This window comes from Chinchilla lanigera, unplaced genomic scaffold (assembly GCF_000276665.1).
Source record: "Chinchilla lanigera isolate Chin_1 unplaced genomic scaffold, ChiLan1.0 scaffold00004, whole genome shotgun sequence".
Classification (NCBI taxonomy): Eukaryota; Metazoa; Chordata; class Mammalia; order Rodentia; family Chinchillidae; genus Chinchilla; species Chinchilla lanigera.
This window is the reverse complement of record NW_004955405.1, coordinates 35,329,115-35,342,308: the sequence shown is the minus strand read 5'-3', so window position 1 is coordinate 35,342,308 and position 13,194 is coordinate 35,329,115. Positions and strand designations below refer to the sequence as shown.

Sequence of the window (13,194 nt, the reverse complement as noted above, 5' to 3'; positions counted from 1 at the left end):
ATTTAAAATACATTTTAGAATGAGTAGAGGATTTAACTTGACATTTATAAAAAGAAAGCATACAAATGTCTAGTAGGTGTATGAAAAAAATGGTCAACATCACTAATCAGCAGAGAAATGCAAACGAAAACCACAAAGAAATGTTACCTTCTACCTGATAGAATGGCTATTATGAAAATGCTGGTCAGGATGTGGGATAGAAAGAATATTTACATAACATAAGTGGGAATGTAAATGAGTATGGAAAACAATATAGATGATCTTCAAAACATTGTAAATAGGACTTGCATAGGATCTAGCAATCCTCCCATTGGGTATAGTCCCAAAAGATATGAAATCAGTATGTTAAAGAGATAGCTGACTCCCAAATTCATTGCAGCATTATTCACAATTGCCAAGATATGGAATCAGCCCAAGTATCCAACAAAGAAAATGTTATATATGCATAACGGAATGCTATCCGGCTTTCAAGAATGGGAAATCCTATCATTTCAAAATCATGAACAGACCCGAAGACACTATGTTAGGTGAAAGAAGCCAATTCCAGAAAGACAAATACTGTGTGCTCTGACTTATATGTACAAACTCACCAAGGTTTAATTCATAAAAGCAGAGGATAGAATAGTGGTTGCCAAGAACTAAGGACTTATTGGCCCATGGACTCAAAATTTCACTTAGCTAGGAAGAGTAAGCTCAAGAAATCAACTATACAACATGGTAACTATCACAAACAACCATCCATTGTATTCTTTAAAATTGCTAAAAGAGTAGATGTGTTTACCACAAAAATAAGTATATGAGGTAATATATATGTTACATAGGCGTATTACACAATGTATTCATATTTGAAAACGTCATGTTACACTGTGTATATTTAATCTATCAATTAGAAATAATTAAATTTTTTACAAAAATAAATTCTTGGCCTATTGGATATAAGGAGAGAGAGGTCAATGATGACTAAGGTTTGGGGCTGGGGAACTGGAAGGATGCAATTACCATCAGTGGAAACTGCAAAGAGTATATTCTCCATCTTCCTGTACATTCTCCATCTTCTGCTCCTATGTTGCCTCTACCCTGTATGAAATCATGCTATAATTTGGAGAAATAATGCTATAAAATAATGAAATAATTTTAGAATGAAATTATTCATTCCCTTTGTTGTACTGCTTGCACCACACTCAAAATAGTTTCTTTTACTCATTTTCCAGTTTATCTATTCTTTCTCTAGCTGTGTTTGAAAAACACTGAAGGATTTTCTTTCAAACGATTTTCCTAACTTCAATTATAATTCTTCAGCTCTAAACTTCCATTTTTGGTTCTAAGTAAAGTATACCATGTCACTAGTTGGGATGTTTTAAAATTCCTAACAACATTTTGAAGTTTGGCTTTATAAATCTGAAAATGTCAAGTACACTTGTTCTCAGTGTGTGTGTGTGTGTGTGTGTTGAGAGGAAATGTTTAAAATATTATAAAAGTTTCTAAATTGACATGTAAGAATTACACACATTTACGTTTCATATAATGTTGTACATATTCCTGATAGGATAAGGGTAGTTAGCATATGAATCGCCTGAGACATTTATCATCTCCTTCTGTTGGGAATGCTGGGAAGGGGGAGGCAATGGAGGATGAAGAGCGGAAGCTCACAGATGCACGAGTAAAGCTGGGGAGGTGGAATAGCTCCTAATTTTTTTATCTGCCTCTGATAATCCAAATATCTGATGCCTTCATAAGTCTGTTTCTGTGGTTTTGATTCTCACTCATATTATCCTATTCCACTGCTTATCTTACATCAATTTTGTGCTGCCTATTACTCAACTTATTAGAGCAAAATATATATGAAATATAACTAATTCTTTCTCTTTAGCACATGTTAATTCAAAAAGCATCAAAACTTATATTCAAATGCCTAATTTTTAGTCTGTGAAAATTTTGTTTGTGTGATATTAGCCAATCTATTTAACCCTTGTGGACTTCAGTGTTCTTAACTATAAAAATGATAATGATTAATAACCATCTCCTATGGTTTATGTGTACAGATAAAATGAGAGACAAATAACTAGTGTGTGATCAGGAACAAAGTATTTTAATAAATATGAGTTTCCTTTTCTGCTATCAAAGCAAATACATTAGAACTAAAACAAAATGTCCAAGAGGAAAGAAATCCCAGAGAGAAGGCAAAGAAAATACACAGTAATGGTTTATAGACAACATACCTACAGAAATGAACACTAAGTACTTAGGTGAGCTTTGAGACTCATAGCTTCTACCTACTAACACAAGTTGGTAGGGATAGATTTAATTCCAGAAATAAAAGTGATCCCTTGTGGAACTGTTTAGTCAGGGTTTGCTCAGAAAAAAAGAACTAATAGGGTATCTATCTATATACAAAGAGAAAGAGGTTTACTATAAGGAGTTGGCTCACACAATCACGGAGGCCGAGACATCTCAAGAGCTGCAGCTGGCACGCTGGAGACCCAGGCAAGCCAACATGTAGTTCAAGTTTGAGTAAAAAGAAAGCTGATGGCATAAGGTCTAGTCCAAAAATTCTCATGCTCAAACTCTAAAAAGAGCCAAGATTTCAGTCCAATTCTGCATGCAAAAAAAATAACAAAAAACAAAAACAGTTCTAGCTCCAGCATTCAGGTGGCAGATGCCCCCTTACTCAGCTTGTTTGCTCTATTCAGGTCATTAGTTGACTGGGTAAGGCCCAGAACATCAAGAAGGATGATTTGGTTTCTCAGTCTACCATCCAAATGTTAATCTCAACCAGAAACAACTTTGCAGTAATATCCAAAAATAAAGTTTGGCCCAAAAGGTGGTCTTCCTAACTGACCAGTTAAAGCTGCATTAAAAAATCATTTAAAAATTGACTATTGCAGAATGACTTACTGCAAGGACTGGCCCTGTTACATGCTTTCCATTAAAATCAGGAAAAAACTTATAAGCTATAAGCCAAAAGATTCTTGAATGTTTCTTAAAGTAATGTAATCCACAGACAAGACAGTGACTCATCAATTAATAAATTATTTTCAAAAAATGATAAATATCTCCACCTTCCGAATCTATCATGTACACTATTATACTGATAATGCAATTTTATACTACCTTCATTATATCTTCCAGACTTGGTTATATATTTTTTGCAAAGACTCATACTTCCCTAATCCTCTCCATATCTCTTCACTAAAGGTAATCTTTAAAAATACTAAATCAAATAAAATGGATAAAGCAAAACCTGTATCAGTGGCAATCATTACAGATATCCTTGATAATACAGACAAAGATTATCTGGCTTTTACAGTTCCATGGTCCTTTTGGGGGGGAAAAACCCAAATAAGAGAAATATTCTATAAGACAGACAAGAGTCCTAGGGAATGCATTTATTCTTAAAATACCTTTTATTAACTCACCAGTTGTCTAGTGGACTTTACAAACTAGCAGCTATGTCCAAGACAGTTTTAGATATCCAACATGCAGCTATCAAACCTTGGTGATGGAAAGGAAATGACATACCTAGAATCTGCTTGGAGAAAATTACCAAATATACATGCAATTTCAGATTGAAATAGTATACTTATCTTCCAGTCAGACTCCCATCCTACACATTAGATTGTGTATTATGACTGCCAGTTTCCTGTATAATAACAGCTCGAGGAAAAAGAATTCCTTATAGTTTATTTGAGCTTTTAGAGGACAAATATTCTATCCATGTAAAATAATTTACATGAAATTTTACAGTCTAGCATTTGTAGCATAATTCACTAGCCTGCATCAAATAATTAAAGTGTACCAAGGGTCATGCCAGATGCTAGGCAGCTGAATAAGACTGAGATTACTTCTGAATGGAGATTCAGGAAATGTAATATGGAAAAAGTGGTACCTAAGAAGATGAAAGATAAATACTGCATAAAATGGAAGATTAAAAAGTTCCTATACAGCTTGGAAGCAGAATAGTGGTTGGCAGAGGCTGAGATGGGTGGGGTGGAGAGAGAAGATAGTTAATGAGTATAGGAGTCCTGATGCATAGAAAGAAGAACATAATGTTCTTTAGCACAGCAGGGTAATGAGAGTTAACAAAATTAATTGCATATTTCAAAAAAAAAAGCCAGTAGAGAGAAATCTGAATGTTTCCAACATGAAGAAATGATAAATGCTTAAGGTGATGAATATGCTGATAAACCTGATTTAGTCATTATATGTTATACATAATATAGTGAAATAGTACACTGTACTGTATAAATAGGTATAATCATTATGTTGGTTAAAAGATTTTTTAAAAAGTTCTCAACAGATCAGTAAATATTTAGACATGAAACCACTGGGAAGGGTATTTCAAATGTTAGAAGTAGGATGAGCAAAAGTAGAGAGATGAGGAAGAGGTGCATTTTTGGAGTAAGGAAGAGTTCAGAATGAATACAGTGTAATATTAAAAGAGGAAACAGACACTAACAAATAGAGAGATCTGATTCAAAGAATTAGGGCTTTGCCAGTAGACGAAACTAAATTGAAATCCTGGTGTATTTAGCCTCAGTTATCTCATCTGTGAAATGGAGTTTTAGTGTTGTAAGGATAAATTAGGGGTAAATGTTGTTATGGTTTGTGTCTGGGTGTCCCCGCAAAGCCTCATGTGGTCATGGGGCAGGCTTTTAGAGTTTGGTTGATTATGGGTGTGAGAGCTACACCCGCCCTGGGGTGGATAGTTTGAACATGTAAGGGAGAGGAAGAGGCTGCTTGCTGCCATTCCTCCCTTTTAGTGCTTTGTTGTTTTTGCTGTGTTCTGCCACCATGAGCTGTAGCCCTCTGCCATGTGCCACTCTGCCTTGTAACCTGCCAAGTATGGGCTGAAACCTCCACAAACTGTAAGTGAAATAAACCTTTCCTTCCTTAATTTTGGGTGTCAGGTATTTTGTCCCAGCAACAAGAGGAAAGTAACCAAGACAAATGTGTTTAATATATTGCCTGGCACATAGTAACTACTCATTAAAGTTTTGTATGAATCACTAATCACTGAGTGTAAGGGCTTCACAATTCTTGGCCTATCAATTCATGAAGCATAATTTTTACTGATCTTAAGTTGGGTTCAGAGACAGACAGGAAATACTTTGAATTGCAGGATGCATGGCCTTTGTTATAGCTAGGCAACTCTCCTGTGATAGAAGGAAGCAGTCACAGGCACTAGGTAAACAAATGGGTGAGGCAGGAATTCAAGAAAACTTTATTTATGAAAACACTCAGTTGACCAGGTTTAGTTTATAGACCATACACATAATTTCTTTTTTGTTAAACTTTATTTTAAAATAGAGACTGCTTCTACCTTGACAATGGTAATAGTCCACAGTCTCTGCTCTTGTACTTCTAACCACCCTTGCTTATCTGTGGCATGTTAACCAGCAGAAGGGTAACGCAGCATCAGTCTAAACTTGAATCCTTTTCTGTCAGTCACTGGCCGTATAACTTTGGGGTGAGAGTCTCTGTAAAATGAGGATGATATCTATAGAAACCACCTTATAGGATGCTTTGAGCATCAAATAAGACTCAATCACCAAAGTAATTCAACATGCTGTCTGCATGTAATAAATGTTCAACTCCCTGCATAAATGTTTGATATTTTTCATTGTCTATATAATTAACTGCAAACTTGTATACAAATAAATTTTTTATGAATCCAAATTTATCTCTGAGCTCTTCCTAACAAAAATGAACACCTTTATGCTCTTCCTACCTTCATGTCTTTATGTATTGCATTTTGTCCGAGATTTCTGCCATGAAAACTGAAAGCTTTCTTAGCCATCTTCCCTCTCAGCTGCAGTCACCCTGTTTTTTCGTTATGTCATTTATCTATTATCAGTTCTCAGGTCATGTTGTACTATAATTTGTTGATATGTCTGATGTGATGCCTGATTATATTTCTCAAGGACAGGAATTCTGTTTTATTCTTTTTAAAATGAAATATTTTCGATCAGTTTTAAGTGTACAGCAAAACTGAGCAGAAGTTCCGAGTTCCCTCGTAGCCCCTACATCCCTGCCCACTCTCACCTCATTCGCTAGAGAGGTGCATTTGCTACAAGCGGTAAGCCTCACTTTGACACCTCATTATGACCCAAAGTCCACAGTTTGTTCTAGAGTTCACTCTTGGTGTTTAATACTCTGTGGGTTGAACACATCTGTAGTGGTAGGTAAGCCATCCTTCTAGTATCATGCATGAGAGTTTCACTACCCTGAAAGTCACTGTGTATATTCATCCCTCTTTCTTTCTTTCTAACCCCTAATGAGAGAATTTTTTACACTTATCTTTATACTTGACACATAGTTATCCCAAAATAAATGTTTTTACATGTGTAGTTAAGTGTATAAATTAAGGAAGAGAGATGCTGGAGAGAATTAGAGCACCTTGTCATTGTCATTGTCTTACTAAATGATGTTTTTGGTCTATTTCAATACTTATCTATACTTTTCTATCCTACTCAGAAGAGTACACCATCTATTCTGGGATATCAGTTCAAATCTTACATTATCTATTAAACCTTAGACAAAAATATGGACACTTCTAAGATTTATTTTATGAATAATCCATTTCATTCAGTGTATATGGTTTTTGTTTTGAAGGCCCTGTCTGCATTCCCCGTTGAAACTGAATTGTATTTTTGTGGGTGGAGTTCTACAAGAATTCATCACCTTGACTTTCATGAGCAAGAAGTGCTTTCATAAGTTACTGGTTTTTAATGGGATTGCAGAGAGGTCATGGAACAGAGAAACCTAAATTCATAGTCTCAGTCTCTTTTATATAAAATTTCTGTCTATGACAGAAAATTATTTGGAGCCAATTAAAAACATAACAAAGTAAACATTTTCAGATTTGAGCTTGCAACATTTTTCATAAAACACTGTATAGGATTGCCAACTTATCCGTAAAATAGAACTTTTCTATGTGCTAGAAGTTATAGAACATTTTTCATCCTTTTCCAAGTATCTTAACATTCCAAAATTGTATTTCTGATGTTATTTTGCTTTATTATGAATTTAAGAGGAAAATATACATGATATTGATTTTCTAGTCATCTTTTCTCTACTGACTCTATCCCTACCAAATTCTGAACATAAACGAGGATTAATCTAGATTTTGAAATGTATTCATTCGATACTGGCTGATACAAGGAGTGATCAAATTATATGGTAGATATTTAAATTTTTAAAAATGATTATATTAAATGACACTTTGGCATTAATTCTCCTCAAAATACTACCCCTTACTTTGAACCCTTATTCCATCTTTCTTGCCACTTTTTTGAAGTGGCCGCATCAATAAGTTGCCTTTTTCTGGCAATGCATGAAAATCCTCTTTCATGAATATTTTTACAAGGTGTAACAAAAATATGTTGAATGCTGCCGTCACGTGTCACCCAGGGGAAAGGCGGGCTCATAAAATCATTATGGTGTGTTCCATCCACCTAACTCAGTGGATTTGGTGCTCTGCTACTTCTGGATCTTCCCCAAAGTCAAAATGACGGTGAAAGGTAAGCATTTGAGTCAATTCAGGACATTGAGGTAACCGTGACACTGCAACTAAAGATACTCATAAAAGAGGACTCAAGAGCTTCTTCAGAAAGTGACAGAAAGTGAAAGCAGGGGATAGTAATTTGAGGGTATTAATGGAGATATATCTTTTAGTGTAATAATTTTTAAAAAAATGATTTAACATTCACTGTATTTTTGATCATACCTCGTATGTTTATCTGGGGTGATAATCTGATACATCTATAAAATAATTTTGCATGAATATAAATTTTTCACCAAAGTTTTTCGCTGAGATGTTTTTCTGCAGTTTGAGGGATTTCTGGGAAAAGTTATGTGAGGAGCCTTGAATTTGGTTTTTATGAATCATGGCGATATGAAACACCTACTTAATTTAAAAGATCAATATTCATTAGAAAGATTATGGGAAAAGCTGCAGCTGGGTCATATTGCAAAATCACATTCCCTTTCAGTTAAAGTATGGTCTTAGTCGTTCATATAGTAGTGACAGTCTTAAGAGCTATGTGAGATGTTCTGTCATGAATTGGACAATTTTATTCTTCTTGGAACAATACTACAGGGAGTGATAATTTACCATTTTAAAAGGAACAAAACACTGAATAAACATTATCTTTAAAATATACCACTGAATATATTCTTCATTATAATCTTGTAATTGATAGCAGGGTTAGGTTGAAATCTCAATTCATGTTCACAAAAGCAATTTCAAGTCTTGAAAGGTAAACTGAGCGATTAGGTTCATGGCAGTTCTATTTTTATTCACAGATAATGGCTCTGAGGTAGCAATTACTGCTCCAGGAACTAGTAACCATAGAAACAGCTCAACAGGGCCAACACCTGACTGCTCACCTCCATCCCCCGACACTGCCCTAAAGAACATTGTAAAAGTTATTCGACCTCAGGTAAGTGCCCAGAATGACATCATCTGCACTATAATGTATTCTGTTTCTGAATTAATGTTACCACCACTGATTTGGAATGCCTGGATTATTATATGATATGTAAGTGATTTTTTCAATTGAAAAGGAATTCAGAAAAGGATATTTGCTTCCTTTGAAATTGAGAATAGACATTGGAATCTGCGTTAGCTCTTAGAGAAATGAACTTTGTATATTACAAGAAGAAAAAAGTGAAGCTTGGAAAAATAGCTATTCCATATTTCCCTCTTGTAACATTTTAATAAATGATGCTCCTTTTATTGAGCTGTTAATGTGTTCTGCTGTTTCCTTTTCTTTGTCTTTCTTCCTCTGGATATGCTGCATTGTTTGTGCCCACTTCTCTGCCCCTTTCAAGCCCAGTGTTTTTTTGTGCGTTTTCTAAGTTCTCTGTTCCCTATGCTTCCCAAATAGTGCTGTCCGCTTTTGGTACGGCAGCTCTCACTGCTCCTCATTTCCCTCCAGTGCTCGCATCCCTTGCTAGTCTCTCTTCACCGCTTGTTCTCTTTCCCATTTCTGTCACTTGTCTGCATGGGTTTCTTTCTCTTCCCCCTTCTCTTTCAGTTGGACTTCCCAGTAGGCGGTTTGCAGGCAAGCTTTAGAAATATCATTGGGACAAGCTGTTCTGTGATATTTCATTGAAAATAGCACTTATAAAGCTATTTGCGTTATATTTTTGCCAACAGATGGACCCAGAACATGGAATTGGTGGTGTTCTCAACCTGGCTCGTTCTGAATGGGCCTTATAAAACCTAAGAAAGGGGGACATAGGATCCAATCAGTGCCATTCACCATCTACTGAGATATATAACATGAATAAATCTCTTCAGCCAATCTGCAGAGCGACTGTGTCTTTTTAAGACTAAATGAGCAATGATTTGTTTAAAATCTTAACTTCTTTAATATAGCTTATTTTGGATTATTTGCATTATAATCATCAAACTCATCAGTAGAATGGCATTTAAATTTCATGTAATCTATAGTTTATAGAATGTTTTCATGCAAATTATTTCATTTAATTTATTCCAAGGAGTTTATATTCTAGTTATAGATGAGGATTCAGGTGCTCTATAGGGGCTAAATTATTCAACTGATTTGGAGTTGCTTTGCTTTCCTTAGGGATAAGGTCTGTTTCTTCCAGTCCTGGTTAGAGGTTTAAAAAAACCCTCCTGACAACTTGACACATCGTTATGAGTTCTTAATTAACAAGCTCAGGGTTTTTTGGGACCAGATAAAATTTTACAGCATCCAGTATATGGAGGAGAAAATGTGTTCAAGCAGTGCCTTTCTTTTGTCAGGGAAGTTTTGATCTCAATGTATTTCATTAAATAAATAAACTTCCCTAAATCTGAACTTAGTTGTCATAAGTCACATGTTATTTTGGTGTTTCTGGTATTATTGTGTATTTATTATATTTCCAGCATCTTGCAACTATATACATTAATAAAATTCATTGCTATTTATTTATTTTGGGTTTTTGAGAGCGGGTCTCACTATGTAGTTCAGGCTGGGTTTGAATTTACTATGTAGCCCAGACTGTCCTCAAACTTGCTGCAGTTCTCCTGCCTCAGCCTTCCAAAGTCTGGAATTGCAGGCATGCATCACCATGCTGGCAATGTATTTATTTTTTTATCTGTGTAAATTCTCTAATATGAAGGTATTTTGTCATTTAATGAATGAAGAACAAATTCCTGAGACATTATTTCATAACTCCTTCTATCCATACTTTATTTTATTTTGGTTCAGGCTAGTTTATTTTATTTTGATAAATCTTGAAGAAAACTGGAGGTAGTATTAAAACCAGAAATTCCATCTTAACTCTGTTCCTTGGTTCTGTTAGTTATTAAATGTTTATAGAGGTAACTGGCTTCATTTTTCTCTTTTGGATATTATTATAATGGTTGAAAAGCAAAGAAGTAAAGATATGTGAGAGTTAAGTAACTTGAGATGATGGTTTTAAACTAAAACCTATACCTTGTGTAAGCATATAGGTAGTTGAATAATACATATATATATATTATATATATGTACTCTATGTAATTGGGAAAGAATATAATATCAAACAGGATGCTTTTCCTTCTGCCGCAGAGACTTTGCTGCATTAACCATTTCTCCTGATTACTTCCGACCTCTGGGGCTTGTCATGCATTGCAGAGAGATGAGTAGGATTTCACATAGAAGTAATTATGAGGGAGTGTTGGGTAGAACACGTGGTTTCAGGAAGTGTTCAGAGATGTACACTGAACAGGGGTAGATGGATAGAATAGACATTTCCCAATGCTTCTCACAAGTTATAGGTGTGTACAGGCTGAAAAATTGTTGAGAGTTACAATTTCAAAGAAAAGATAATTATTGGCAAGCTTATATAACAGCCTATATTTTGATCACAGGTTTAATCCTCTAAACTACTAGTTCTGGCTTTCTGTGTAGAAATGCACAAAATGTGAAGTTAGATCCACTTGTAGGTATTCAAACATTTTTTTCCCATTTACTAATTAGAAATTAACATGGTTGAAATGATTTCACTTTTAAAACTGGCAGTGATACTTAAAAATAAAAGTATAAATACAGACCTTATGCACTTACATTTCTTTCCTTGGGCTGATGTGTTCAGTTATTTTTCTCTGGGGACAATGATAGCCAAGACAGAACTTGCATGTTTATTTACTGAAAACTTGTACTGTGTAGGTAGAACATCATGAGGGGGGCTGCTTCCCCTCGGCTTCATGCATGCCTTCATTTAGTCTAGTTTCTGTTAATTGTTCCCTGTAAAAGGAAAGTATCCATCATAGCCAAGGAATCCATGCTTTCAATATGAGATGGGGCCCTTTAGATTACACATAGCAAGTGTTTCTGATTAGTGTGTTAATTACTTGGAAGCTGCAGGCTTTCCAGGGCTTTGTTGAGTTTGTTTTTATCCCGCATATTTATTAACTCACTAAGTCACAGCTGTTAATTCTGCATCCTGTGTTTGATCTTTTCACCTTTGTTTCATTGGGCTCTTTCATGTCTTAAAATCCTCCAGATTGTGAAACATTCTATTTTTAATTAATAGGAACTGAAATATTTATATGTTGCTGGTTTCTCTTTGTTTCTCTCAAGTATATTAACCCATAAGGCTGAATTCCTTTACTTAGAAGAACCCATAAGGCTGGGTTCATTTACTCAGAAGTAAAGATAAAGTTAATTTTACTCTCTAAAAAATACTTGAAAAGACTTGAAAAATTCATCTTTGAAAAAATATTGGGTAGGCCTACTGACTTGCCAATTCTCTTCTTCCTACTAAACAATTATATGCTATTTATACTGACTTTTTCTTTGCAGTTTTCAAATATTCAATATATTGTCTGACATTAACAAAGTCATTCCAGTATACAATAGGTCTCTTGAACTTACTTCTCCTCTCTAACTGCAAATTGACATCCTTTGACCAAAATTGTTTTAATTTCTTCTCCCTCCTATCTCCCCAGACTTTCAAAACCACCGTTCCATTTTCTACTTCTATGAGATAAACTTCTTTAGATCCCAGGTGTAAGTGAAGCTATGCAGTATTTATCCTTCTGTGCCTGGCTTCACATCGCTAATCATCAGGGAAATGCAAATCAAAGTCACAATGAGATATTATCTCATTGTTTTTAAATGGCTATTATGGAAAAGCTGGCAAGGATATGAGAGAAGTGAACTTTTGCCCGCTGTGAGTAGGAATGTAAATTAGTACAGCCACTATGAAAAATTCATGGAAGTTCCTTAAAAAATTAAAATTACAACTACCATATGATTCAGCAATCATACTTCTGGATGTATCTCCAAAGGAAATGAAATCAGTATATTGAAGAGATAGCTGCACTACATGTTCACTGCAGCTCTATTCACAATAATGAAGATAGAAAACCAACCTAAGAGTCTATCAATGGACAAATACAAAAAGAAAATGTGATGTATATGCACAATAGAATAATAGTTTGCCTTAAATAAGAAGGGAAATCTTACCATGTGTGAAAACACGAATGAACCGGGAGGTTATTATGTTGAGTAAAATAAACCAGGCTTTTAATTTTTTTAATGTTTCCTGGTAAAATGTTTTCCCTCAATTGCATAATAAACACAGATCTTAAGTATGCAGTTGGATACTCTGAGAATTGTATCTGTAGGTGTGACAACACTCAAAACAAGTTATAGAATATTGCCACAACCCGGAGAGTTTCCTAATGCCTCTTCCCAAAGAATTGCCCTCATTTCTGCCTCAGAGGCAAGTACTTTCTGATTTTATCACCATAGGATAGGATTGCCTAGTCCTGGACTTTATATAAATGGAATCCTGCCATGAGAGGCATGTGTATGTGTGTGTGTGTGTGTTTGGTTTCTTTCCCTTAGCATGATATGTCTGAAATTTATCCATATTATTCCTGTTTTTTATGGAGGGTATTCCATTGCATTAAAATACTGCAAATCATTTATCCATTTTCCTATTGATTTTATTGTTACCTGCTGGTTAATGTTATGTGTGAAAACATGTATGTGAATCTTTCTATAGGTATGTTTTCGTATAGCTGGCTAAGAATGGCATGGATAGGTTATAGGGTAGATAAATTATATAAAATTTCCCAGAATTTCTTCAAGGTTGCCCCATTTTATAATCACTAATAGCAATATATGAGAATTTCAGTTGTTTTGCATTTTTGTTTTTTTTTTTTTTTTTTTTTTTTTTGGTTTTTCTCCG

General features: G+C 34.8%; 1 protein-coding gene across 2 annotated transcripts in view; it reads left to right on the top strand.

Moving 5' to 3' along the window:
* The window catches only part of Anks1b (ankyrin repeat and sterile alpha motif domain containing 1B), a gene marked incomplete at its 5' end in the record, with an annotated part of 1,074,464 nt that overhangs the window by 433,768 nt on the left and 627,502 nt on the right, over nucleotides 1-13,194 (top strand). For both annotated transcript variants that reach the window (XM_005374511.2, XM_013518589.1), the window contains 1 exon segment: nucleotides 8,305-8,441. In XM_005374511.2, coding sequence (XP_005374568.1) covers nucleotides 8,305-8,441 — 137 coding nt within the window.